Below are 26,712 nucleotides of genomic sequence, written 5' to 3' on the forward strand. Positions count from 1 at the left end.
AGAAGGTGATGCCTGGAAAGGCAACATGAACGTGGATCTGTCAGTTCTCGTGTGATGCTAACATTTCAGTTGCAGTTATCTGTTGTCACGACAACACTCCTGGAACCCCCTTCCTCTTGCTTCCTTGTGCCAGATCCGACCCATCCAACCTTCAGTGCCATTTTCACATGGCCTCCTTCCCAAGAACCGAGTCGCCTGTCTCCTCTGCTCATCTCCATGCCCGAAGCTGGAAGTTATCCTTTTCCCTCCACAGACCACCCCCTGGCACCTCTTAAAATTTGTACTTCTTTTATGATGCTTAGCACTTTCTACCTTATAAAGCAGTTACTTACTCATTTCAGTAAGTACTTACGAAGCACCTACCAGGTGTCAGGCGCTGGGCCACATTACCAGTGACTTTGGGATGAATAATGAGTGACTCTTTAGTGCTCAGGCTCATGACCAAACCTGAATGCACAGACAGATAATTACAGTGTAGCGTGAAGGATTCTAATAAGCGTGTTCCTCATGGGTCCTTGTAACAGAGAAACAGGAAATTTGCTCTTGGGAGAGACAATGTACAAAAAGGAAGAGACGTTGGAGTCGAGCCTTGAAGGATCTATGAGGGTTTTCCAGATTATACGTTGGGGAAGAGCCTTCTAAACAAAGGCATAGCCTGAGCAAAGACATGAAGGCAAGAGCTGAGTGCCTGTTGTCTGGGAACACAGAAGTGTCTTGTCTCTCTTCCGAGGCCGGGAGCTCCTGAAAGCAGGGCGCTTTCCCCATTCTGCTGGGAACCAGCAGCTGCGGCTGCTACGGGGCCTTAAACACAGTGCCCGGTCGCATTTGCTAAGTGAAACGCATTCATGTGTAATCACATTTCTTCGCAATGAAATTTCTACCATGTTATTCCATTAACTAACTACGGATTGTGTTCCTCGTCCAAGAGCCGCATATGTAATATTTCTTTACTTCTTCCATCAGATGGCGGTAACAGAAATGGACAGTGCATTTTATTACAGGCGGCGGAATATTGGTCACAGATGCCTCCCCTGCACCTGTCCCTTGCCACCTGCTTGCCACAAATTCCCAGCTGATAGAAACTCACTAAATGCTTGCTTCATTAGATGGAGCCAAGAGTTTCTTTTTTTTTTTGTTTTTAATTTTTATTATTTATTTTTGAGAGAGACAGAGACAGAGTGGGAGCAGAGGAGGGGCAGAGAGACAGGGAGACACAGAATCTGAAGCAGGCTCCAGGCTCTGAGCTGTCAGCACAGAGCCCGATCCGGGGCTCAAACCCAGGTGCCCCTTAAATGCACTGTTTTAAAAAAAAGAAAGAAAAGACAGTAAATTAACTGGTTTCCCCAAACTCACATAGACTATGTATGTTTTTCCCCAGCCGTGTTCCACCTCAAAGCTTCTCTGAAGGGACTTTGTTTGTTGCTCTGTCTTTTCTTCATCTACTGCCATAGCTCACACACCCCTCCAGGTTCTCAAAGGAATGATGTACAGAGACTCCATGAGAGGGAAACCATCAGAAGTCATGGACGAGACCGTGAGATGTATTTTCATGACCCTTCCTCTGGTTCTTCTTTTTTTTCAAGTTTATTTATTTATTTTGACAGAGAGAGAGAGAGAGCGCGCATGTGCAGGAGAGGGGCAGAGAGAGAGGGAGACAGAGGATCCCAAGCAGGCTCCGCCCCGTCAACATAGAGCCCAGACATGGGGCTCAATCCCAGGAACCGTGAGATCATGATCTGAGCCGAAATCAAGAGTCAGCTGCCTAACAGACTGAGCCCAGGCACCCTGCTCTCATACTTCTTGAGATAAGGGTGTTTGGAATCTTGCCTCTGAAGAAAAGTGATCCACATGGACCCACATTCCCTTCATAATTGTGAGACCATGGTTTTACTTCAACAAGTGCCATTGGTGCTTTGTGGAAACCTAAAACTCAAGCAGTGTTCTGTTTCCATAGATGAAATAGGAAATACTCCCTAAATTGACTTTTTAACAATTATTAATAAGCAGGTGCTTAAAATACTATGTAGTACTTCATTGTAGTATTTTTAACAATTCTGTTTTCTTGGAAGGGCCCCCAGAAACTTTGTTTTCTTTGGCAGAAGAAGTCTCAAAATTACAGGAAGCGATAAAAATAAGAAAATAGAGACTAAAGCCATAATTCTCTTTGGCTTATCCTTATGTTGTACAGGATGGTCATCTGTTAGTTTATGTGCAATCTTTTTTTCTCGATGATACTTGTCTGCCAATGAAAGTGTGATGTAAATATGAAAGTAAAATTCACAAGTACTTATAGAAATTGATAAATTTGGAAATGTATCAATTTCACTAAGTTCTTGATCAAAGTGCATCTTGCAAAAAATAGAAATTTTGATTCTAAAATATAAACAAACCCTAAATCATAAATTTGTGAAGTATTTTTTTCTGCAGTGAGAACGGTCTGACTTCTGCACATAGAAAGTCTTTAGTTCTGAAAGTGCTGGGTCTTTCATTTAATCCCTCCCTCCTGTTTTGGTACATGAGTGGCTTTCTCACACTCGTATTTTGTGTGCCGTATTTGGGAAAATTAACAAACAGCACTTGACCCCAAAGTTCAGCTGTAAAACATCGTCCATTCCTGCAGCTGTCGCATGTTAATGAAAGTATATTTGCGACTAAAATGGCTTTGTAATTTTAAAACTGCTTCTGAAGTGTGTAATTGGGCACACGTAAGTTTTCACTGCTGCCTGCAGAACATAAACCATAAGCCAGAGTGGGTGCCTAGGTGGCTTAGTTGGTTAAGCGTCTGACTCTTGATCTCACAGTTTGTGGGTTCGAGCCCCGTGTCAGGCTCCCTGCTGGCATCATGGAACCTGCTTGGATTCTCTTTCTCTCTCTCAAAATAAATAAACATTTTTTTAAACAAAAATATAAAAAATAAGTAAACCATTACGCCAGGGGATTGATGGGTCAGCTTGGCCCTGAGGTGGACAGCTCGAGAAAGAATCTGACCAAGAATCAGAGGACAGCCATCTGTGCGTGTGCGTGTGAGGGGAGCCAGGGTGGAGGTCACAAGGAGGATGGCTGGGGGCTGGGGGCGCTGGCAAAACCCATAAACAATGCCACTGCACGTCAGATGGTTCCTTTTGTAGCTTGATCTGTAATCTTCACAAATACTTAGCAAGATAGGTGGCTCAAAATATTACTATCTCTAAGCTAGTTTCAGAGAGGAAAATTGTAACAAAAGCTCTGTGGTATGGGACACAATCCACTGCTTCCAAGAGGCTGCCCCGTGATATTTTTATTTTCTTAGTCTCTGCTTTTCTAAAAACTGGTAAAAACACAGGCCAAGATACAGGTTGGCTGACCTGTTGTTAAAGGTGGAGATTAATTTTTAAAAAAAGGAGGGGGGCGCCTGGGTGTCCCAGTGGGTTAAGCATCCGACTTCGGCTCAGTTCGTGATCTCGTGGTCCCTGAGTTCCAGCCCTGCATCGGGCTCTGGGCTGACGGCTCAGAGCCTGGAGCCTGCTTCTGATTCTGTGTCTCCCTCTCTCTCTTCCCCTCCCCCGTTCATGCTCTCTCTCTGTCTCAAAAATAAATAAACGTTAAAAAAATTTTTTTTAATAAATAAAATAAGATAAAGGTGGAGATTAATGTGATCTGTATGTACGTTACTCCCTCTTACTCCCTCATACCTCTCTTTATAGACCCCTGTCCTCTACAAAACATTCGATGGTAGGGGCGCCTGGGTGGCGCAGTCGGTTAAGCGTCCGACTTCAGCCAGGTCACGATCTCGCAGTCCGGGAGTTCGAGCCCCGCGTCGGGCTCTGGGCGGATGGCTCGGAGCCTGGAGCCTGTTTCTGATACTGTGTCTCCCTCTCTCTCTGCCCCTCGCCCGTTCATGCTCTGTCTCTCTCTGTCCCAAAAATAAATAAACGTTGGAAAAAAAAAAAAAACATTCGATGGTATGGCCCAGGTTAGGCACAGCAGCCCTTCTCCGGCCCCGCTAACCCCAGTCTCCTGAGGAGAGCCGGTCATGCCCTCCTCTGTGCCCTCATGTCCCTGTTCATGTTCCACACGGCACATATCAAACTGCATCTGCAATTATTTATTTGTGCCCTTAACACCCCTCCTAGATGACGAGCTTCTTAACAAACAGGATGTCTGCTGCTTCTTCACGGCAGGCCTGGTTCCTTGCAAGGAGGCGCTCTGTAAATGTTTGTTGAATGGACTGACAGACGAACCTCCTTATCCTGATTCATTATCAGTCTATCTGTTAAAGAGTTAAGTTCTATTTAGACCAATCCCCTGCTACCTTTACTGTTGGGCTTGAAAAATCTTGGAATTTAAAATGTGAAAGTTGAAAATTTCCAAACAAGTCAGTTATTGAGCAGAAAAATCATAGATGGAAAACTGGTAGCTGAGAGAGAGAGGATAGATAGATTTTTTTTTTTTTTACTTAAGCAGCTGTGTTGGTGGAAAACGTTTAGCCGAGAGAGAGAGGGAGAGAGAGAGAGAGAGAGGAGAGAGAAATAGATTTTTTTTTTTTTTTTTACTTAAGCGGCTATGTTTCACTTTTGCCTTAATTTTTCACAAAGATAAAAACCTCTGTCTAATTCTACTGCATTAGACCCACTTTCTACAAACTCAACAAAGTGGATCATGGGAGTCTTTTTGGTAAATTAGATAGATCCAAAGCTACACTGTACCCAAACTGGTGTTTGTCACTGGGGAAAGAAGTGAGTTGTTAATTACGTCCATAATTACCAGCAGCAAAACAGTGAGGAGGCTTCATTTGAGAGACCGAAGTAGCTGCTTCTTCAGAATAAAATATAAATTCTAAAGTAATAAATGATTAGTTATTAATTCAAGTAACATTTAATGAAAAGTTTTGGCACATATTAGTACACAATTGTATTACTTGTATATTACTTGTACTATCACATATGTATATAGCATATATAACTGCAACATGACAAGCTTTGCACATGCTGCATACAATGGTTTCATTATTTTACAGTTCATATATTTAAAATCAGAGGAAGCAGCTGTTCCCAGGACAGTTGAAATTAACTTAGAGGAAGAGATTTGCAGACGTTTTTGAGTCTTTGCCCTCCCCACCTCCAAAGAAAAGTATACAATCAAACATCTGCTCTCAGAATTAATCTGAATAGCTTTCAAAAGCAGCATTTCTAGGTTTTATGCTGTGCTCTTGCTGCAACATGGGTGAATTTTGCACCTTCAATATGGCCATTTAAAATCATAAACATGAAAGTCCGTTAAACATCTGACTCGATCTCAGCTCAGGTCTTCATCTGAGGATGGTGAGTTCAAGCCCTGCGTTGGGCTATACACTGGGTGTGGAGCCTACTTAAAAGAAAAATAAAAAACAAATAAACAAAATAAAGTCCTAAATGTGCTGCTTTTCTTTAAATTATAAGCCATTGTTACAATGACTTTGATAAAATGTATATTTCAGTTGTTACCAGTCTGGGGCTCTAAGATACTTGAGACATCAATGTATCAAAGTATTTTGTACCAAATACAAATACCAAAGGATTTTTTTAAGTTTATTCATTTATTTTGAGAGAGAGAGAGAGAGAGAAAGAGAGAGAGAACAAGCAGGGAAGGGGAGAGAGAGGGCGAGACAGAATCCCAAGCAGGCTCCTAGCTGCCAATGAAGAGCCGGCCATGGGATTTGAACCCAGGAAATGTGAGATCATGACCTGAGCTGAGATCAAAAGTCAGATGCTTAACTGACTAAGCCACCCAGGAGCCCCTCAAAGTAGTATTTTTAAAAAGCATCTGTGTATCGGGGGTGGGGCGGGGGTGGGGTCATTGCTGCCCAGTGAGGCTCAGCCTTTCTTCCTGCTGTCTCAGCATCATTCCCCACTTTCACCTTCTGGTCTGTGTGACCTTGTGCAAGTCATGTGATATCATAATCCTGTAGGTCTTCAGCTTTAAGATGTACGATTCTTCACTTGTTAGGGTAAAGCACACTGTAACGGAATTTTTTATTAAGAAAAAGTTTATTTTAGAAGGAATAGAAATATTCAGATAGTTTGCAAGTAAACAACATCTTTTATTAAATGTCTTTATTTTATTTTATTATAATTTTTTTAACGTTTATTTATTTTCGAGACAGAGAGAGACAGAGCATGAACAGGGGAGGGGCAGAGAGAGAGGGAGACACAGAATCTGAAACAGGCTCCAGGCTCTGAGCTGTCAGCACAGAGCCCGACGCGGGGCTCGAACTCACGGACCATGAGATCATGACCTGAGCCGAAGTCGGACGCTTAACCGACCAAGCCACCCAGGCGCCCCTTTATTTTATTTTTTTAATGTTTATTTTTGAGAGAGAGAGAGAGAGAGAGAGAGAGAGACAGAGGATGAGTGGGGGAGGGGCAGAGTAAGGGAGACGCAGAATCGGAACCAGGCTCCAGGCTCTGAGCTGTCAGCACAGAGCCCCACGTGGGGCTCGAACTCGTGAACCGCGAGATCACCACCTGAGCCAAAGTCGGACACTTAACCGACTGAGCCACCCAGGCGCCCCTGAATGTCTTTATTTTAATCCACATGTGTACATGGGACCCCATAGCCTGTGTTCTAAGAAGTGAATGCCGTCTGCAGGCTAATTAAAAGCTCTCCCCTGTGACTCTCCCCGGACCCCTCATGTTCCTGGAGCAGGCACGGTTGGTCCGAAGGCTCTTCCCGGCTCTTGTTCCCGGCACCTCCAGGCAGGCTTGCCCGTCTGGGAGCCGTCCTCCTGTCTCCCTGCAGGGACCCAGCTCACAGCGTGCACTGTGTCCTCCCCGTGCTGCTCTCTTCTCTGCGCTCTGCTTCCCACAGGGCCTACATCGCAGTGACAGCAGGTTGTGGTGGATCACTCCACAGGCCACGGAGGCCGTAGCCCTGATCTGATCCACTGCGTCTCCTTCAGTCTAGACCAGCTGGTGCGTTATCTGTAATAGGAAGTCACACCAAGAGGTGATGCCCTTAAATCTCCAGTCCCCGGTGGGGGGAGGGTCAGGCCCCCACCCCAGAAAAACTTGAACCCTAAGGCAAGGAGCCATGATTTGGGTGCAAACACCCTATTACTGGAACCAGTAGGTACTCAAGAAAAGCGAATAAGGCAAGAGGCCAGTTTCTAGAAGCACAGGCTCAAAGCCACAACAATCCAGTGTCAAGGATGTTTGGATGCTGAGGGGCCACTGTCAACACCCAAGACTTCCTAAATCTCCATAGGATATAGGGGTCCTGGTCCCAGAGTTGGCTGTAGGAGCTCAGTCAGCCACGGAGGCATTAGGGAAACAGAGCAAGGAATAGTGGAGATAAAAGTTAAGCCAGCTATTACACCACCTCCCCATACTTGAGTCATGTGTATTCTAGCGAGAGGCCCAAGAACAACACTACATATGTATTGACGTAGCCTATACCTCTGGCCCTTTAATTTCACTAGTGACTATTTTTAAAAAAAATATTCTAAATATAACATAAAAGATTTCCCTGAAGAAGGCTTTAGAATCAAGCAGATTGCTTGAATTATGTCTCTGCCATTTACTAGCCATTTAATATTGGGTCAGCCTTTCTGATTTCCTGCTTCGTTTTCTGTTAAGGACGGATTTCAAGACAGTCCTAATGATATTATTGTGAGGACTAAGATTAATCTCCGCACGTAGCATGGAGTGATTCTTCCCAAACTTGGCTGAGCACTGGAATCACCCAGGAAGCTTCAAAAAATACAGATGTGGCTCTGTTGGTTAAGTGAGTGACTCTTGATTTCAGCTAAGGTCATGATCTCACAGTTCGCGGGTTCTAGCTCCACTACAGGCTCTGTGCTGATAGCATGGAACCTGCTTGGGATTCTCTCTCTCTCTCTCTACCTCCCTTTCTGTCCCACCCCCACTCACGCGTGCTCTCTCTCTCTCTCTCTCTCTCAAAGATAAATAAATGTTAAAAAATAAAAATTAAAAAAACAGATGCTTCCCACCTCCCCAGAGAGCATTTCTAGGACGCGGGCTGGGTTTTTAAATTTCTAACAGATTTCAGAATGATTCGAATGCTCACACAAGTTTGGGAATAGAGGCATAGAGGCCGTCCCATACTGAGCATTAAATGTCTTGTTACATGAACAGAAGTAATCGACACCTGGAAATACTAGACTTTCCAGAACTCTTGGCTCCCTTCCCTTCCCTGACCATCTCCCTTCTGTCTCTACTGGGACACCTGAAGATTAGTGCTGGGCTGCAATTTCAGTGGATGTGACTGCCACTCGTGGCCAGGCACATGTGAGAATACAGAACACTCTGTACTGGTGCTCGCTACCAGGTGCCGTGAGATCCTGCCGGAGGAAAAGAGGAGGAAGAAAGAGGTAAAGACCGGGTTCTGCTACAAAGTAGCCCCCGAGGCCTGTCAAGGGAATGCCTACCAAGTTTGCTTTTGAGTCTGCAGGAAAGCCCCTGAATGCTAATTGTAAAGTCCCCTTGGAAACTGGAGCCTAGTTTTGTGCTGTCACTGGGGCTGAGCCAGAAGGCACTCAGGATAAGTTGAGTTTCAGCTGGTCCTGAGTTCTCTTATATTTTGGCTTTTATATTCAACAGTTGTTGCAGTAAATCCTTTGTTTGGCGTTCCTGGGTCAGCCATCTGAAGGTATCAAAGTTCCAAAAAGTTGTATCTGTAGCTTATTGGTTTCAGTGTCCTTTTAATGGCTCTTAGAGAGACGCTCTGAATTCTGAGAGCAGGGGCGCCATCAAAATCAGTCTGAGATAGAGAAGCCAGTATCCTCTATCCTTTCCACAAAATAGGACTGCAAAGCTGCAGCGTTTCAGAAGTGAGGAAGGGGTCTGGCCCTCCACTCACTCTATGAGCTATTACGTGCTTAATAGTAAAAGTAATGTTGGTGGGGGTAGTGGGGCTTTCAGGGTCTGGAACTAAGGACTGGAATATTGCTTGATGTGCAAAGCTTCTCTTCCATGCTATTGATGATTCAGAGCAAATTCTCAAATTTCACCCTAGCAACATAATGGGAAACATTTAAGATACAAAGAAAGAAAAATTGGCCGGCCTCATGAATTGTGCAGTCCTGGTTTACTTGACTCAAGCATTCTGATGGAGTCAGGCTGGTCTTCCTTAGAAACAAAAAGCCATCACAAATTACAGCTTCAGGAGATAAGACCTCCAGCCCACTCAGTTTTTCAGACATGCATTCTGAATAAGAGAAGAATCTTTTATCTTTAGAGTAATTCTGCACTTAATAGAGATTATATAAGTACTTTGAAAATAGCATGTTGGGTTTTTTTTTTTTTGTTTCAACTGAAAACTACTACCAATTAAAACTTCCCAATAATGGGGCGCCTGGGTGGCGCAGTCGGTTAAGCATCCGACTTCAGCCAGGTCACGATCTTGCGGTCTGTGAGTTCGAGCCCCGCGTCGGGCTCTGGGCTGATGGCTCAGAGCCTGGAGCCTGTTTCCGATTCTGTGTCTCCCTCTCTCTCTGCCCCTCGCCCGTTCATGCTCTGTCTCTCTCTGTCCCAAAAATAAATAAACGTTGAAAAAAAAAATTTAAAAAAAAAAAAAAAAAAAAACTTCCCAATATTGACACTTGGGAATACTGACTTGCTTATGAAAATGAGAATATGCTGTCTTCGTTAATATTTAGCACTTAGATGTTTTACATTTTATATTTGGCATTGGAAATACATGAGCCTAAACCACATGTCCATTACTCTCAACTTTTTTAATTTTCTATTTTTTCATTGAATTCACTTATAATGCCTTATCCTAGATACAGAGTTCTACTTCAGGTTTATTTTTTTAACATTTATTTATTTTTGATTGGGTGGGGAGGGGGTGGAGGGCAGAGAGAGAAGGAGACACAGATTCCGAAATAGGCTCCAGGCTCTGAGCTGTCAGCACAGAACCCGATACGGGGCTCAAACCCACAAACCGTGAGAACATGACCTGAGCCAAAGTCGGACGTTTAACCGACTGAGCCACCCAGGCACCCCTCCGCTTTAGGTTTAAAAGTAAAATATTGCATCACCCAAGTTTGTTGTATATGTGTATATGTTTACATGGGGGAGAGGGGGTGATTTTCTCAAAACATTCAAACATACTCTTCTATTGTCTAGCACCTTTTACTGTCATATGAATTTGTTAGAACTTCAAACCGAAAACAAACCTTGAATTGCACATAGCAGCGAAAATAAGTAAGCCTAGATCTTGCTCAGAAAGGATTCAATTTTTAATTGGTTCATTAACAATCAACATTAGATGCATGAAACCATCAGATGGGTCCTGGACCCTGATTTGACAGGCATCCAGGTCATACACGGCCCCCGCTTGGGGGTCAGTGTGAGGCATGCATACTTGGAAAATGAGTTCCAGAGAAAGAGTTTCAGTATCTCTCTCTTAAGCTGCTCAAAAAGGTTCAGAAACACCTAATATCCACTGAGTATTTTTGCCACTCTCTCTCTCTTATTGGTGGTTGTGATTCCCAGCAGCCCAAAAGAACGAATCCTCATATCGGTTGAACTACATTCTTCTTATGATTCTCAGCTGGCCAAGGCCTGGTTCCATTCAAGTCCTGAGCTTTGGATGTGACCCTGTGAATATGGCTCTGTTTGCCTCTGAGTTGGCACCATGAACCCAGAGCATGCAGTTTCTGCCAACAGGGCCCTCCAGCTCAGTCATGCTCTGTTCCCAAGGTGCATCCCCCGCCCCCGCCCTCGGGGGGTCCCAGTGCTCCAGACAGACCTGTGGTGCCCGTTGTGAGTCTTGAACGCCACTTCTTCATTGGTAGCAGGTTCTGAGTGACAGTGGCGAAATCCCAACTCTCAGCGAGAGCGTGAGTCTGAAGACAATGCTTTCCGTCTTCTCTCTCCCTCAGGGGCCAGTAGCATCAACCGCATCAGCATCGTCTGTCCTGTCCCCTGGGCCTGGCCTTCCTCCGCCCCCTCCCCCACCCCCTCCTCCAGGGCCACCTCCACTTTTTGAGAATGAAGACAGAAGAGAGGAGCCCTCCCTTTCACGCTCAGCTCTATTTGCCCAACTTAACCAAGGGGAAGGAATTACAAAAGGTGAGAAAACTGGACCTTGACTCTGTCTCCCTCTGCCTCCAAGGCACATAGCTTCCCCCCAGAGCCTACAGTGATGGATGCATCATTCCATCCCCATCCCCAAAACACGGGGAGCTGTGTGGGGAAACAGAAGCCTGCAGCATTCTTCATCTCGAGGGAGACGGGCTCGGTGGGCTGTTACGTGGACCATTAGGAAGAACTCAGAGATCTGGGTTCCAAGTTAGCACCACTCACAGCCTCGATGCTTCGGCACCATGTACAACCGGGGCATTAAGACCGAGTGAAATAAAATGACAAACAGCAGTACCTCTGTCCTCAAGCAGTGGACCGGCTTGCCAAATAATTCTGTCATTGAAGCACATTTGTCATCACTGTGAACGGTTGTTTTTAATCATACCTTTAAGATATATCAGGATGTACATGCATTCTGAACAGTAAGGTTTATGCAAATGTATTTTTGTTTTAGACCAGTAATAGGAGTTATGGTGTAATTGTCCCTGTGCACTGAGCTAGGAGCTAAGAGCCCCAAACTCTAAATTTTCCTCTGGCTCCAGCTGGCTGGGCTGTCCCCTCATCTGCAAAGTAAGAGAATGGACTCATAACCCTGAAGTCTATTCCATACTCTATAGCGTATACTTACTGGAATCCCCTGTCCTTCTAGGCTACACCTGGGGAAAGCCTTAGCCATGAGAAAAGAAGTAAATCATGTGATCTTTTTTTGGCCAGGTGCTTTGCTTTTTTATAGAATTTTTATGTATCTTACCTCCTTAAAGAAGTTCCCTCAAATTTAAAATATGTTTACAGTGCTTCTAATTAACTCTAAATCTATAAGGTCTCTGACTGTGCATATTATTAACCTTGAGAATAGCATTACCAAAATTTCTTGTTCTGTTTATATTCATCCAAGAAGTTAGGGACAGTTCCCTTTGCATAAAATACGAAGAAACGTGGCAGTGTGTTCCCTTTCCAGGGCTCCGGCACGTCACAGATGACCAGAAGACATACAAGAATCCCAGCCTACGGACTCAAGGAGGACAAACTCCATCTCCTACCAAAAGCCTCTCTCCAGGCTCCAGGGCCCCCCCGTCTCATCCTCCTCAGAAACATGCTCCCGTGTTCGAGTTGGAAGGAAAGAAATGGAGAGTCGTGAGTGAAGCCCTTTAACCTTAACCTTCATTCCTGGCATGCTCCAGTGACGGGACCAAGTGCTTACCCAGGTCTTCAGGGTTTCTGAGTGAAAAGACAAAGGCACAAGCCTCTGGCTAGAGCAAAAACCGGGGTGTTTCTGAATGCTTCCATCAACTTTTTTTTTTTTTTTTACTTTTTGGTTTTTCATTATTTCTCATGCATCCTTTTCTTCACGTTTTTAAAATCATTTTCTTCATTGTGGTGAAATACACATAAAATTTACCATCTTAGCATTTCAGTGACACCTAACGTTTAAGCGTGCGTACTGACTCAAGGACGCCAAGTGAATTCGCGTTGTGCAGCCATCAGCACGCGTCCACAGCACTCTTTCCATCTTGTCACACTGGAACCCTGTACCCCTTAGACAACAACTCCCCACTCCCCCGCTCAGCCCCCAGCAACAGCCTTTCTACTTTCTGCCTCTACGGATTTGACAACTCTTTCCAAAAGCTTTTAATCTGTTCCCTGTTCTGGTTGGATGTAGGGTGTTCAGGGCCATGGACAGAGGCACTGATGTCATCTGCTGCTTCATCCACCACTTGCCTGGTTGTGTGAACAGGACAGAGACACAGAGAATGTGCACGAGACCTGGTGCTCCCTGCCAATCCATGGAGCTTCCCCAAAGGTTTCCGGAAGACCAAATTCCCGAGAAAGGTTGTCTTGGGCTGCAGATACACAGGGACTTAACACCACGGTCGTCACCAACCTAGTCGCCCAACTCCTTGACGCAGCACATTTTACTGCAGCATTAAGGCCAGACTCAGCATACAGACTGAACAAAAAGCTCCAGCCCACCACCCAGCAGCCTCTTGGGTGCCTGATATTGGTTTGCAAATGGACACTGACCACCCCTCCCCGCCCCGCCGCCCGCTTCCAAGGAGCGGTTCCATTCATTCCCATCATTACAAAAACAGAGTAAGACCTATGGTTTGGCCTATTAAAAAGTGGTTCTGAAAGGAAGGGCATATAGAAAAGCTAGAATTAATGTTGAACCCCACAGTAATTTCAACATGCGGAGGATTCCATTTATCTACATACGTCCTCGTATTCAGTATTTGGATGTGTTTTCATTTTAGGAATATCAAGAGGACAGGCATGACCTTGTGATTTCGGAGACCGAACTGAAACAAGTGGCTTACATTTTCAGCTGCAACAAGTCCACTCTACAGATGAAAGGAAAAATAAATTCCATTACAATCGGTAGGGCAGCATCCGGGGTCGCTTAGGATGGTCAGTTGCTTTGCATAAACATGATGCGTGTGCCTAACAGAGCTGTGTTTCTGTTTGCTTCCTCTAGACAACTGTAAGAAGTTTGGCCTTGTGTTTGACAACGTGGTAGGCATTGTGGAAGTGATCAATTCCAAGGATATTCAAATGCAGGTAGGTGGCCTGTCAATCGTGCGCTCTGAACCCATTGCCACTTTGCTCTGATGATCCAGCTGCCCCCCCAAGGGGCTGGCCATGTCCACCTAGAGAATTCTTCTTTCCTTTCCTCCAGACACAGCTCTGTCATCACCTCCTCTCTGAAGCCCTGTCTTTCTTCTTAGACAGTGTGACTTCCGCCTTTTCAGTCTCTTAGACTCTAACACATCCTATCTTGCACATGCCTGTTTCAAGAGCAGATAACTAATCTTTGCAGCCACAGACACTGGCTCAGCCCCTGCACATAGTCAGTGTCCAGTAAATGTTTGGCGAGGTAGTGATTGGGATGAGTCAACTGATGAATGAACACAGACTCTAAGAGAGTCTCCTAGATGATAGCACCATCCCGAAGAGAATTTTCTTTTCTCAGGGACAGTTGGTTCTGAGTAAGGAGGAAGTAGAGTTTTTGTGAAGAGTCAGTGAGATTATCAGACTAACAACCTGGGAAGTAGGATTGGAATTGAATTTGCAAACTAGGAGAAAATGTGCACTCCTTTAGTAAATTTTGGTTTAACCCAGTGGGATTTTACAGTATGCCAAGAGTTAATGGGCTTCCTGCCTTTGGCCAGCGATAACTTCCACCTTCGATTACACTCTCTTCATGTTGTTATTTTTTATTATTTCTTCATTTTTTAAGACTTCGTTTTTATGTAATCTCTACACTCAACATGGGGCTCAAACACTCAACTCCCGAATCACAGGCTCTACCGTGACAGGTTTCATACATTTAATTAACCCCTTGTGACCTGATGTTTCCTGATAATGTTTGTTAAAATTGGATTCTGGTTTTACAGATATTTCTCTCATTTTACTGAGCTTTTTACCACCATCACTTTTTTTTAAGTTTGTTTATCTATTGTGAGAGCAAGAGAGCACAAGTGCATGAGAGACAGAGGGAGAGAGAAAATCCTAAGCAGGCTCCACATTGTCAGCGTGGAGCCCAAAGCAGGGCTGGAACTCATGGACCATGAGATCATGACCTCAGCTGAAGTTAGACACTCAACCAACTGAGCCACCCAGACACCCCACCACTGCCACTTTTACTTCAAGTACATTTGAATGGACATTTTACATTTCACTCACTACTATTTAAGACATGGTTTTGTGTGCGTCCATTTAATGGAAAGAGTCCTGAACCCTGAGCCCTGGGCAAGGCCCCAGTTCTGTCCCCACCTGCCATATGCATTTGGGCAGTTGGCTTCACCTCTGACTCAGAGTTCCCTGCCCTGAAACCCAAGGTTAGCTGAGGGATTCTAAGTCCTCTGCAGCCCAAATTCTAAATATCCTTGCCACATAGGCTCTGTGGATACATGTATCTCTTTCTCACTCAGTTCCATGTATTGTCTGTGGTGCATCTGTGTAAATCTCCTTCCCTAACCATTCTGCTTCCATTTCTTCATAAATTTAATTTCCTGATAGAAAACTACTTAGGAGAAAGCAACCAAATAACTCCGCACAGGCATTTACTATATTGTTATCTTCACCACGTACACAGGGAAACTTGACCGGAATCCTCAGCTCACACTTTAGTTTCAAAAATATGAGTTATCGGGGTGCCTGGGTGGCTCAGTCAGTTGAGTGTCTGACTTTGGCTCAGGTCATGATCTCAGTATTCGTGAGTTCAAGCCCCACATCAGGCTTGCTGCTGTCAGTGCAGAGCCCGCTTCGGATCCTCTGTCCCCCCTCCTCTCTCTGCCCTTCCCCCCCCTTGCATTGTGTCTCTTAAAAATAAATAAATATTTTTAAAAATTTTAATGTGAGCTGTGTGCTCAAGGCCACTTAACATGTAACACACTCATTTCATTCATTCATTTGCCAAATGTTTGTTGAATGTGTCTGATGTGCCAGGTACTGTTCTCAGCACAACAAATACCAGTGAGCAAACGAGACAAAAATTCTTGTCCTCGTGAAGCTTACATTCTATAATGCCACCTTCTAATGTAGCATTTCTGGAAACCACATCCATCCATTTATTTAATAGTTCTATTTCTCCCAAAGCATTATGCATGAAAATTTTAAGGAAATCACTCATCATCAGAAAAAGTCCAGTTCTGTGGTGCCTGGGTACCTCAGTCAGCTGAGTGTCTGCTTCTTGATTTCAGCTCAGGTCATGATCCCAGGGTCGTGGGATCAAGCCCAGCATTGGGCTCTGTGCTGAGCATGGAACCTGCTTGGGATTCTCCCTGTCTCTCACCCTCTGCCCTCCCCCCCACTCACGTGTGCACTCTCTCAAAAGAAAATAAACGTTAAAAAAAAAGGAAAGGAAAAGTCCAAGGGTATATTATACTCAAGGATAAATATGGTTCATGTAAACCTAATAATAAGTCCACAGTTTCTGAAGAACTATTTTGGATAGTGAAGTTTCTACACAAAGAGCCAGGCTTTCTCTCACTTCACATTATTTTTAAGCAACCCTCCCCTCCCCAAAGTCACAGAAATGATATTCTGTGACTGAGGTGAGAGCATATATCTAACCAGGTGAAAAGTATTCTGGAAATAATCTAATCTACCCCCTCTGAATTTTAGAGAGTATATTTCAAGCTTCCTTTTATTCTTACAGAAATGAGATTGGGTAGCACTGATGATATATAAGGAGTTAGCATTTTTTAATGAAAATACATCACGTTCAAAATTAAAACCAATTGAATTAAATACAAAACATGAAGCTATAGTAAAGTGGAAGAAAACAGTTTTAAATACTCATAAATTTCTGGAGAAATAATTCTAAATTGAGAAGTAATAGAAGAAATTATCAAGAAAGCTATGTCTACTTAGAAATTTTAAATTTCTGGGGCACCTGGGTGGCTCCGTTGGTTAAGTGTCTGACTCTTCATTTCAGCTCAGGTCATGGTCTCACGGTTTGTGCATTCGAGCCCCTTATCAGGCTCTGCGCTGACAGTGTGGAGCCTGCTTTGGATTCTTTCTCTCCCTCTCCCTCTGCCCCTCCCCTGCTCGCTTGCTCTCTCTCTCTCTCTCTCTCAAAATAAATAAGTAAACATTAAAAAAATGTTTTTAACTTCTGAACTCTATATAAAAATGGCTACCGCATAACCATTTTTAGAAGTGATCTACAAAGATATCCATGATAACCTTGTTAAGAGGAAAGAACACTTTTGTACGATTATGTAGAGCATGATTTCATTTTTCCATATACACACACATATATATACACAGATATATTTGTATCTGATAATCCTAGAAAAAAAGTCATAGAAGATATACTACCTTCTGTGACCCAATTAAAGGCATCTATCAAAATCCTATAGTGAAAATCAAACTTCATTTGAATCTTCAGAATTCCCCATTAAAGTCAGAAATAAAGAAAAAATTCTTCTATCATTGCCTTTGTTCCATAATGCTTTAAGGGTTGTAACCCAGCCAATGACAAGAAAAATCATTGGGAAATATAAAACTGGAAAAGGAAGAGACGAAAATGAGAGAGGGGTAGTGAATGCAGTGGTGGGTAATACAGAGGGGACTTCGACTCGACTGTAAGATTATAGTCCTAAAAAAAAAAAAAGGAAAGAAAGAAAGAAAGAAACCAAAACGTTAAACCCTGACAAAGCTGTTTGACATATGTATATTTGCGTGTTACATTTTCTTTGTTGCTATGTTTGAAATAGATCATTCTAAAAATAACCTGGAAGGATAAACCGTGGTTATCTGTCCAAGAGGGACTGAAACTTGGCAACGGGGTTCAGAGACCAGAGAGAGACATTTTCTTGAATCCTTTCCAAGCTTTTGGATGTTAAAATCAAATGAATGTCATTAACTATTTAAAACATTTAATACATTCTTTTATTTTTTTTAATTTTTTTTAAACACTTTATTTATTTTTGAGAGACAGAGACAGAGCGTGAGTGGAGCGGGGGAGGTGCAGAGAGAGAGGGAGACACAGAATCCGAAGCAGGCTCCAGGCTCCGAGCTGTCAGCACAGAGCCCGATGTGAGACTCGAACCCACAAACTGTGAAATCATGACCTGAGCTGAAGTCGGACACTCAACCAACTGAACCACCCAGGCGCCTCTAATACATTCTTTGGAAGGGGCTTGGTTACAATGGAGATGAGTGGTTGGCCAGGGAGTGAGGACGGGGTTTGACTGTAATTGGGCACTAGAGATATTTGGGGAGTGATGGAAATATTCTAGAACTGAGGCGAAATGATGGTTGCACACATCTGTAAACCTATCAAATACCGTTAAATCGTGCACGTGAAACAGGTGAATTTTGTGTTTGCGGATTTAACCTCAATGACTTAAAAAAGGTTGAAGGGAACAAAGGGGCATTCACCTAAGTTCATATGATTTGGTCCAGGAATTCCGTTTTTGGCAAACTACCCTCAAAAAATGCACACAAATTTTAAGAAAGAAAAGAGACTCAGATATTCTATGGAAATTTTTTAAATTTTTATAGAGAAATAGGGGCACCCAGCTGGCTCAGTCTGTGGAGGTGTGACTCTTGATCTTGAGGTTGTGAGTTTGAGCCCCATGTTGGGTGTAGAGGTTACTTAAAAATAAAATCTTAAAAAAAATTTTTTGTAGAGAAATACATTTATGGAAAAACCAAACTAATACAGAAACAGATTAAATGCTAGAGCATTGGCCTGGGCAAGGTCACACGTCACCTGTCACTCAGCAGAGGAACGACTCTTGGACCCAGTTCCCTTGATAAGAAGCCATTTCTGTTCCCAAAGTGCTCCCAGACCACCAGGGCACAAAGAGCATGTCTACAATCTATGCTCATGCAGTGTTGACCAAAATATTGTGGAAAAGGACATTCGTACCATATTGGGGCAATGGTTTAAGGTCTGCTGTTGCTTTTTCAGACTTTCGGAAACATGGAGTGTTTATGCATTTGTAATACAATATAGCAATATATAAATATCAGTAGAGTGGATTAGTGTCCTGTGCTTGCCTCAAGGGTCCCCATTCTGCCTCACAAACAAATCACCAAAGACCCACTGACAGTTTATCTTTTCTCTTGACTTGCCTGGCTTCCATATCGTTCTAGGCAACTGTAAATGCTTTTCATCACTAGAAGATAAATGGAGAAATCACCAAACATTACTGCTGACACATTTTTGAAATATAGATCTATGTATTGTTACTGTTTTAGTTTATTTATGGCAAATCCCATGCTTACCTGACCTTGAACTACCTCTGCATTTTTTTTTTTTTTTTTGGCACTGGGGCTCATTGCTAACTCGGTGTCCAGTTTCTATGGAGAGAGGGAGAAAACAGAGAAGTGTGGTGACCTGGCTAGACTCCCCCTGAGGAATTCTTTACATCACCTGCACCATCGACAGGAGCTGCTCCTTGGGTTTGCAACCCAGCCTTTTCTTCAGGGTGAAACAGCAGATGTCTTTATCACTTCCAATTACCATTACAAGAAGGAAAATTATAGAGTTGTAATATGGTCATTGGGGAACAGGCTGCCCCTATAGAGATTGGTGGGGGGGATGTCTCAAAACTGTTAAAACAAGAAATTTGAAACTGAGCAATATTTTTATAGCACTTAGATATTTGCAAACAATACAAAGAACCGCCCCCCCTCGTGGGTATGATCCTGTTTATCTACTCAGTGAGTGGCCTCAACCAAGTCCCCGGTTTTGGCTCCTGGAATTAATACATTTCAAAATAACCTAGACGCTCAATGTCTTATTCAGGCTTCACATTCAGCCAGTGAGATTTTTATCCGGCAAAAGACTTATGGGAAAAGAATTGTAGTGTTTCTTATTTATTCTCATTTAGGTTCAAGAAAAACCTACTCGATTACAGAACAGTGTGTTTACTCTTAAGTGGCAATATTAGTATTTGTTTTAACCTAAGATTGATAGATTTGTCAGAATGAAAATTGTAAGCAAACAAAAGCAAATGCTCCTTGTTGTTTTTATCATGAAATCAAATATATGTTGCAAATCCACTCGAGGGGGGTGAGACTTTTTCTGAACACTTAGCTGCTGTTTTCACATTAATCCCTTCGTTTTGTCTCAGGAAAGAGACCCTGCGGCTTGAGAATCCCTTTGTGTGGTCCTTTCATTCTGTCCCCAAATGACACCCACCAGTTCAGCCTGGACACAGTGCCATTAAGCAGCCTCACTAGCCCTGACCCAGCTCTTCCTAAAGCTCCGGGAAGCCCATGCACCATGCTTATTCGAGGACATTCTAATTTTTATTTCTCTACGTTGGTCCCAGGATTGTTCTCTTGTTTATTTCAGGTCATGGGGAAAGTGCCAACGATTTCCATTAATAAGACGGAAGGTTGCCACATCTACCTCAGTGAAGATGCACTGGACTGTGAGATCGTGAGTGCCAAATCATCTGAAATGAATGTCCTGATTCCTCAGGATGGTGATTATGTAAGTACCTTTTAAAAGCCGGTAAAGAATTTTTCTTGAGCATTTTTTATTAGCATTCTTTTTTTCTTCATTTTTTTAATGTTTATTTATTTTGAGAGAGAATGTCAAGCAGGCTCTGCACCATCAGCACAGAGCCTGATGCGAGGCTTGAACTCACAAACTGTGGTGAGATCGTGACCTGCGCTGAAATCAAGAGTTGGATGCTTAACTGACTGAGCCACCCAGGCGCCCCATCCTTATTAATGTTCTTAGAGATTGATTAATCAGCTCCCAACCTGTGAACTTCATTTGTAGAATAATTCACAGGCAGAAGAGGAATTCGGAGAGTTGCCTTCCACAGTTCTTCTCCCCTGTTAGTTTCCTGACTGGGCTCATTCCTGGATTTGTGATTCTCTAGGAAGTTCACTGATAATTACCTTAACGGGCTAGCTTTTCTCAAATGGTACCCCATACATCTGAGTTCACGGTATTGAGGACTGACTGTTTTCCTTTGCTGGGGTGGAGGCAAACAGAAAGGAAGGAGAAATGCCTTGGGGAAAAAATGGGAGGGAGGTCGACAATAAGTAGACCTATTTCTCCTGTAGGTATACTTACAACAGGGGTTCTCAAACTCAGTGTAAGGATCAGCTGAGAAGCTTGACGAAAATGTCAGCTCCCAAAGTCTGCACCTGCAGGTTGGATTCAGGGGGCTTTGGGCGGGGTCTGGGGATCTGCACTTTAACAGGCATCCCGGGTGATTCTGATGCCATCGGCCCATCCAGCCCCTCTGAGAAACACAGCCTAATTGATTCCGCAACTATTTCTTCTCTATGCCTCCTCTCCCCAACAAAGCAACCCCTAAAAGAAGCACGCAGATGCTCTCACACATCGAAAAGGAAGTCTAAATGAATACTTTTTTCTGCATCATTCAGTGTGGTGAGCTTGCTGGTTGATGCAACTTGGAAGCAAGTTATTGCTTCCTTCTAGTTGTTGCTTCTTGGAAGAGTACAGATCAACCCAGAGGCGATTCCCTCTGATTCTAACTGTGCAGGAAGGGGGAGGGGGGGAGAAGGGACAGGGAAGCAGGGAAGGATGGGAGAAAAAGGAACTTTTTTTTTTTTAATTTTTTTTTCCACGTTTATTTATTTTTGGGACAGAGAGAGACAGAGCATGAACGGGGGAGGGGCAGAGAGAGAGGGAGACACAGAATCGGAAACAGGCTCCAGGCTCCGAGCCATCAGCCCAGAGCCCGACGCGGGGCTCGAACTCACGGACCATGAGATCGTGACCTGGCTGAAGTCGGACGCTTAACCGACTGCGCCACCCAGGCGCCCCGAGAAAAAGGAACTTTGAAGGCACTGCATCAGCCTGTGGTTCAGACACCAGCCGACTGTCTACACAGTCAGTACTCAGGTTGATCTCCTTAGGCAGACGACATCCATGCTCACACGTTCTCTTTGTCCACCTGTCTTGAGTACTCCCCAGCCTCATGCTAAGTAGCACAGCCTAGAATCCATCCTGTCAGGCTGAAAAACAGAAGTCCGCCAGCACTGGGCCATGCCTCCCAGCTCGGTATTTGGCCGGTATAACCCCGAGCTGGGGAAGAGTCTTCTCACGTTCTCCATCTCCACACTGCTGAGGAGCTAAAACTAATACAAAGCAGCTTCGGATAAGAGAGCTGAAACTTAGGGTGTCCCTGGCCTTTGAAGCTGTGTAGGCAGAAGGCTCAGTCTGCACGGGAACTGGATCTTCTAAGAAAAACAGTGGGTCTGGACCGCCTTGCCGGAGTGATTGAGCTAGCATCCCTGGGCGTGGTCCCCAGATCTGCATTTGTTAAAGCTTCTCTGGTGATTCCAACATGGAGCCAAGCTTGAGATCCACTGACCTAAAGCATGAGTAGGGGTCAAAACCTGAGCTTCCAGGCTGAAAAAGGAGTCTTCCCTTTATAGGTAGATTATCTTATGCCCTCATTCCAGCTTCTCTTCTTTTTTTTTTTAATTTTTTTTAACATTTATTTATTTTTGAGACAGAGAGAGAGAGCATGAACAGGGGAGGGTCAGAGAAAGAGGGAGACACAGAATCTGAAACAGGCTCCAGGCTCTGAGCTGTCAGCACAGAGCCCGACGCGGGGCTCGAACCCACAGACCGCGAGATCATGACCTGAGCCGAAGTCAGATGCTTAACCGACTGAGCCACCCAGGCGCCCCATCCAGCTTCTCTTCTTACATTTTCTAGTTGGAGGTGGAAGGAAGCAATACATGGGTCCAGCCGTGGGCATAGCAGTCTGGGGGTGGATGGTGGGGATGACTCATCCTGAAGGAAATCAGTCGCCCAGAGAAGAATGTCATCACATTACTGTCACTTCACTCCCAAAAAAGATGCGAAGCAGCTGAATCATGGTTACTAGCAAAGAAGCACCTCCACTCCGGGGTACTCCCCACCTGACCTGTTCTTGAGAGCAACCACCAAGCCTCCTTGTCTACTCATCGGGAAGAGACCCAGATGGGATACTGACCACACACACACACACACACACACACACACACACACACACTAGGTTATGAAGACTTCAGCTTCTTTGCTTCATCTTACGGCTTTCCACTACAGATTTCACTCAGGGAGAATTCATCGCTCCTTAGAGAAAGGGCCTTCCCTAAAATTAAAAAATTTTAATTTTTGTTTGTGAGTTCAAGCCCCGCGTTGGGCTCTGTGCCGTCAGCGTGGAGCCCACTTCGGATCCTCTGTCTCCCTTGATCTCTGACCCTCCCCCACTTGTGCTCTCTCTCTCCCCGCCCCCCAAAAATAAAATAAAGAAGAAGAAGAATTTTAAAAAAGGGCTTTCCCTTTAAAATAAATATAGCTTGTTCCAAAAGAAGCAGTTGCATCCCACAGCTGAAAAGATACGGACTTGCGTGTATATTCCACTGAAACATTGCATCTCCTTGATGGGTGAATGCAGACACCAGCTTGTCCGATACTTGGGGTTTCAGCAGTGCTGTGTGTTCAGGAAGTCCAGGGAGGCCATGGAAGCCAGCATCAAGAGTACTGCTTCTCACCTTCCTTTTCGATCATCTTCTTTTTTTGAACGTTTATTTGTTGTTGAGAGAGTGAGAGCGAGCAGAGGAGGGTCAGAGAGAGAGACAGGGAGACACAGCATCCGAAGCAGGCTCCAGGCTCCAAGCTGTCAGCACAGAGCCCGACGCGGGGCTCAAAGTCACGAACCAGGAGATCATGACCTGGGCTGAAGTGAAGTGGGACACGGGAAAGACTGAGCCACCCAGGTGCCCTGGATCCTCTCCTGAAATGACCGCAGAATCACTTTCTGGGGAAAAGAGAGATTCCAAACTACATTTGTTTTGGCTCTCCTGCATCCCCCCTCCATCCCCCACACATCTCTCTCTCTCTGTCTCTCTCTCTCTCTCTCTCTCTCTCTCTCTGGGGCATATATTTCCCAGTGGGAAGAGATGGTGGCAGGATGCAGAGTAAGAAATTTATAACCCGAAGCACATTTTCCTATTTCATCAAAGGGTACACCAATAACACCGGGATAAAACCTTTCTACTCAGCGTGACTGGACATCAGCAGCCTCAGTGTCCCCTCGGAACTTGCTGGAAATACAGATGACCATTCTCTTCCCCAGATCTCCTGAATCAGAATCTGCATTTTTAAGTTTATTTGCGAGAGGAGGTGGGGAGGGGTGGAGACAGAGGGAGAGAGAGAGAATCCCAAGCAGGCTCCGAGCTGCCAACAGGAGCCCAACACAGGGCTCAAATTCACGAACTGTGATATCATGACCTCAGCTGAAACCAAGCCCAATGTTTAACGGACTGAGCCCCTCAGGGGCCCCAGAATCTGGGTTTGAACAGGACCCCCAGCTGATCCTGTGCAGGTTCGAGTTTGGTGGAGAGGCTCTCCACCGCTGGCCGCTCTGTTCACAGCAATAGCATCTTAAGCCAGTTGCTTGACCTCCCAGACCTGTTTCCCATGGATGGCGTCTCAGTAACACCTCACTCACAGAGCTATCAATTGACTGAGTCCTTGTATATCTAGTACTTAGAAGAATGCCTCATTCTTAGGGGGTTCTAGGTTTCCCCCCCACACACCCTTTTTTTTCAAATTTATTTATTTTGAGAGAGAGAGAGAGAGAGAGAGAGAGAGAGCATGAGCAGGGGAGGGGCAGAGAGAGAGAGAGGGGGACAGAGGATCCGAAGTAGGCTCCGCACTGTCAGCACAGAGCCCGATGCAGGGCTCGAACTCACGAACTGTGAGATCATGACCTGAGCCAAAGTCAGACTCTTAACTAACTGAGCCCCCCAGGCACCCCAGGAGGATCCAGCTTTAATCACGATGCCCGAACAGTCACAGAACTGACACATAACTATCCGGGTCTCCACATGACACACAGGACCTCTCCACAACACACGCTTGGGTCCCCTAAAATGTCTTCGTCCATCGTGTGACGCTATTCAGGCTCCCATCTGTTTGCAGAAGAAAGCCCGGGTTCAAGTAACTTTGTTCTTCATTCTTCCAGAGAGAATTTCCTGTTCCAGAACAGTTCAAGACAGCCTGGGATGGATCCAAGTTGGTCACGGAACCTGCAGAAATTATGGGCTAACCTCCAGAGAGACTGAGCCCCCTGACCTGAACCCATCAAAAAAAGAAACAAAAGCAAAACAAAAAAAAACAAAAAAGCAGCATTGAAGACCTAGAAGTCGCAGGAACACCTACTGCTTTAGTTTTGGCTTCCAGCAGTTCTGTGTTCTAGAAACAGCACCATTTCTGGCATGCCTTCGTGGGCATTTTGAAGTATTTAACGTTTCTTCATGATTTGCCTTTGTGTGTAATTTGAGTTCCACATGATGACTAGTGAGCATTACACATTTTAAGGGGGAGGGGAGAATTCTGTCCCCCTAATATCATGAACACAGTAGCTGATAGGTAAAAATACTGCATGATTCAATTTGACACTTCGGTTTAATTGCTAGTTGGAAAATAAAACCTTTGAGAATCTAAGATGTACATTTTTACCCTTGAGACAGTTTCAGTGTGATGCAGTAGTAATATGCTCTGAAAAGTTTTGACCTTTTTTCCCTCGTTTTTACCAAATGTTCACCTTTGTCAGCGTGGATACATTGTCAGCATGATACATATTTCAAGGCACTTTTTTTTTTTTTTTACAAAACGTAAGAAAATTCCATCCTAAAGACCATTATCCAGTTTCTTGGTCCTTAGAAGACTTGTATTCTTTACAGTTACTAAAACTTAAAACTAAAAGTCATTTCTAATTTTTCTTAAAATATTCCTCTGCCATTGTCAAATGGGAAACTTTTACTTTTCTGCAGAAAGTTTTTTTTTTTTATGCCAAACGATTGGTGGGAGGAGGCAGACAGATTACCTCACAATTTTGCTCAAAGATCAAGCTCATAAATTTTTTTTGTTTCCCAGTGTTGAACCTGTTGAATGAATAATCAGATGCCTTGTAAAGTATGTCATTAATGTTTTATTATAGACTTCCTTTTTCACTTTCCAGACTTCTAACCAGTCTCAAAACGATGAGAGTTAAAAAGCCATAGATGTAACACTTCTTCCAAAACCTAAGAAATTGTTTGTTGGCTTGACTTGCTGCTCCTATTTTGTAGTATTGATAGAACATGCTTTTTCAGTACAAGAGAAACTAGCATATTCCTTTGTATCCTTCCAGTACACAGCGCTGAACAATCCACAACTTGTTGGATCAGTGTAATGAATTCTAGTATAATGCTTGCAGACCCAATACAAGCATATATATATTGTGCCTCCTACAGCCTTTGGGATACGTCGTTTCCGTTTTTTAAATACCTTCTATACCCATATAGTATTCAAATTACTAATGCTCATGTACCAAGGTTTTGCTATAAAAGTTTTGTTCATATGAATTACGTGGCTTTAGTAAATATCTTTTTTTTCAACTGTAAACTTATTCTGAAATAAAGTAAAATTCTAATTGTTTAAATCCTGTGATGAATTCTGGGTGTTAAAATTGTTATTTTCCACTTTGATTTGCCCCCTTGCTCGTGTGTCAGATATGTCAGATTCAGGAAAGACGGCTGAGCCCTTCTGGTTGAATTGGGGAATGTATCCAACATGCCATCAGCTTCCCTGAAGAATGGCCTCTTCAACGTACCAGATAAAGCCATTTGCAGTTGGAATGACTGTCAGTCAGAAAAGTCTAGAATCCAGCTCCATAATTCAAGTCCTCTTCACTAGGAAAATCCCCCTCATAGACCTTCATTAATGTAAATATCCCAGAAAATGAATTTTCTTTTTAGTAGGATACAATAATACATATACTATATATTTTAATGTACAATATAAGGAAAAATAACTTACAATAAATTTGTAAATAAACTTCTAGAGGAAAAATTTTAAGTGGGAAGACTCTAAAAAGGACATGCTACATATCCATTAAATAGTAATAATTTACATCACTCATCATCAGAGAAATACAAATCAAAAACCACAATGAGATAGCACCTGACACCTGTCAGAATGGCGAACATTAACAACTCAGGCAACAACAGATGTTGGCGAGGATGAGGAGAAAGAGGATCTCTTTTGCATTGTTGGTGGCAATGCAAGCTGGTGCAGCCACTCCGGAAAACAGTATGGAGGTTCCTCAAAAAACTAAAAATAGAACTACCCTACGACCCAGCAATTGCACTACTAGGCATT

The 26,712-nt window shown here is 43.8% G+C and overlaps 1 protein-coding gene across 1 annotated transcript in view; it reads left to right on the top strand.

The window, feature by feature from the left end:
* Positions 1-24,616, top strand: part of CAP2 (cyclase associated actin cytoskeleton regulatory protein 2) — a 129,986-nt gene extending 105,370 nt beyond the window's left edge. The window contains exons 7-12 of the mRNA XM_047103125.1: positions 10,865-11,054; positions 12,025-12,200; positions 13,319-13,442; positions 13,540-13,622; positions 19,882-20,022; positions 24,533-24,616. Of these exons, the coding sequence (XP_046959081.1) occupies positions 10,865-11,054; positions 12,025-12,200; positions 13,319-13,442; positions 13,540-13,622; positions 19,882-20,022; positions 24,533-24,616 (798 nt within the window). The remainder of the gene's footprint in view (positions 1-10,864; positions 11,055-12,024; positions 12,201-13,318; positions 13,443-13,539; positions 13,623-19,881; positions 20,023-24,532) is intronic.
* The last annotated feature ends 2,096 nt before the right edge of the window (positions 24,617-26,712 follow it).

This window comes from Lynx rufus, unplaced genomic scaffold (assembly GCF_022079265.1).
Source record: "Lynx rufus isolate CCGP_SWC_20201006 ecotype Redwood Valley unplaced genomic scaffold, mLynRuf1.p SCAF_6, whole genome shotgun sequence".
Taxonomy (NCBI): Eukaryota; Metazoa; Chordata; class Mammalia; order Carnivora; family Felidae; genus Lynx; species Lynx rufus.